Source organism: Branchiostoma floridae, chromosome 3 (genome assembly GCF_000003815.2).
Source record: "Branchiostoma floridae strain S238N-H82 chromosome 3, Bfl_VNyyK, whole genome shotgun sequence".
Taxonomy (NCBI): domain Eukaryota; kingdom Metazoa; phylum Chordata; class Leptocardii; order Amphioxiformes; family Branchiostomatidae; genus Branchiostoma; species Branchiostoma floridae.
The window spans coordinates 31,535,164-31,536,480 of record NC_049981.1 but is presented as its reverse complement, the minus strand read 5'-3'; the positions used below and the strand labels follow the sequence as shown (position 1 = coordinate 31,536,480).

The window sequence follows — 1,317 nt, the reverse complement described above, 5'->3', positions numbered from 1 at the left end:
GGTGTCAGTCACTGACAAAAGGTAGAGGATTCTACCTGAAACGTCTGACCGTTTCCAAAACCATATCCAGTTGCTTGAGTAACTGCTATTTGGCATATCTTATTACCTGGATGTCTAAACTTCATCGACGAAAACATAATTAAATTGGACGTTCGCAAGAGAGATCAAGTATTGCTGCTACGGATTTACTCTAAGGAGTATTGTTATATCCCAGATGTTCTTGAATCCTAGAAGCGATTCTGGGATAGGAACACATCTGGGATAGGTTTGCATTCCGGATGTGCTTAACTATCCCAAAAGCGCTCTTGGGATGGAGTACATTTGGGATAGATTAAGTATGTAGATCGAACTGAAAACTTTGCTAACACACAGAGACGGTGGGCTATACACCTTCCATGGCCGCCGCGTGAGAAAAGTGTATAGCATCAGTATTGATCCTGGAGAAGGCGACTTTGGTCGTTGAAAATTTGGTCCGTGTATAAAGCTTGTGTTGGAACAAATTGAAGCATTCTACTTGTTAACACACGTTAGACTATTTTAACACAGGGTATGTAACTTCAGCTGCATGAAGGTGAGGATTGTCCGCCGCCAGAATAGAAATTTTACTATAAGCAGGAGGTGCCACCACTGGTGACTGTGGCCCCAGATGTTGAACCGACCTGGGGAAAAATTAACAGTCTGGTCAGAAGGCACACATGTAATCACTCAGCCAATGAATCACGACATTTGAAAAACTATGGGTAAAACAATAGGCACAGCATCTTGAACAAGGGATCGTGGATAATCCTTTTGGTAATGCTAGTTCACCTTTATCCTCGGGGTAACGTATATCCGTTATATTTATCAAAAAACGGGATTTATGGATGTCAAATCAAGTTTTCAAAATATTGCAATATGAAACAATCTTATATACCCCTAAATATCATATTTATGAAAAGAACGGATATAGGTTATCCCGCGGATAATGGCGAACTAACGTATCAAAGAAAAGTGTATGTGTGACGTCTTATGGACATTTACCTGCCATTCTGCCGGTTATAGACAAGCCACAGATACACAAAGAGTGTCGAATTGAATCGAATTGATTCCATTTCATTTGTTAAGAGTTACTCACTACAGGTAATCGTACTCGCATTGTCGTATAATCGAAACGTCCATGGACCGTAGGGGTATTTAATATAGCCAGAGTTAACTTGAGGAACTCCTCACCTGGCCACCATCGTTCCGGAATCTTCATCACAAAAAATACAAGTATTCCAGCCTGTAGGATGGCGACAGGTTGGGCCGCCACTGATAACACTGTCTGCGAAAAAGAAA

The 1,317-nt window shown here is 41.2% G+C and overlaps 1 protein-coding gene across 1 annotated transcript in view; it reads right to left on the bottom strand.

The window, feature by feature from the left end:
- Positions 1 to 537: 537 nt before the first annotated feature.
- The window catches only part of LOC118411831 (progestin and adipoQ receptor family member 3-like), a 2,865-nt gene continuing 2,085 nt past the window's right edge, over positions 538 to 1,317 (bottom strand). The window contains exons 4-5 of the mRNA XM_035814320.1: positions 1,210 to 1,303; positions 538 to 659 (exon numbers count right to left, since the gene is read on the bottom strand). Of these exons, the coding sequence (XP_035670213.1) occupies positions 538 to 659; positions 1,210 to 1,303 (216 nt within the window). The remainder of the gene's footprint in view (positions 660 to 1,209; positions 1,304 to 1,317) is intronic.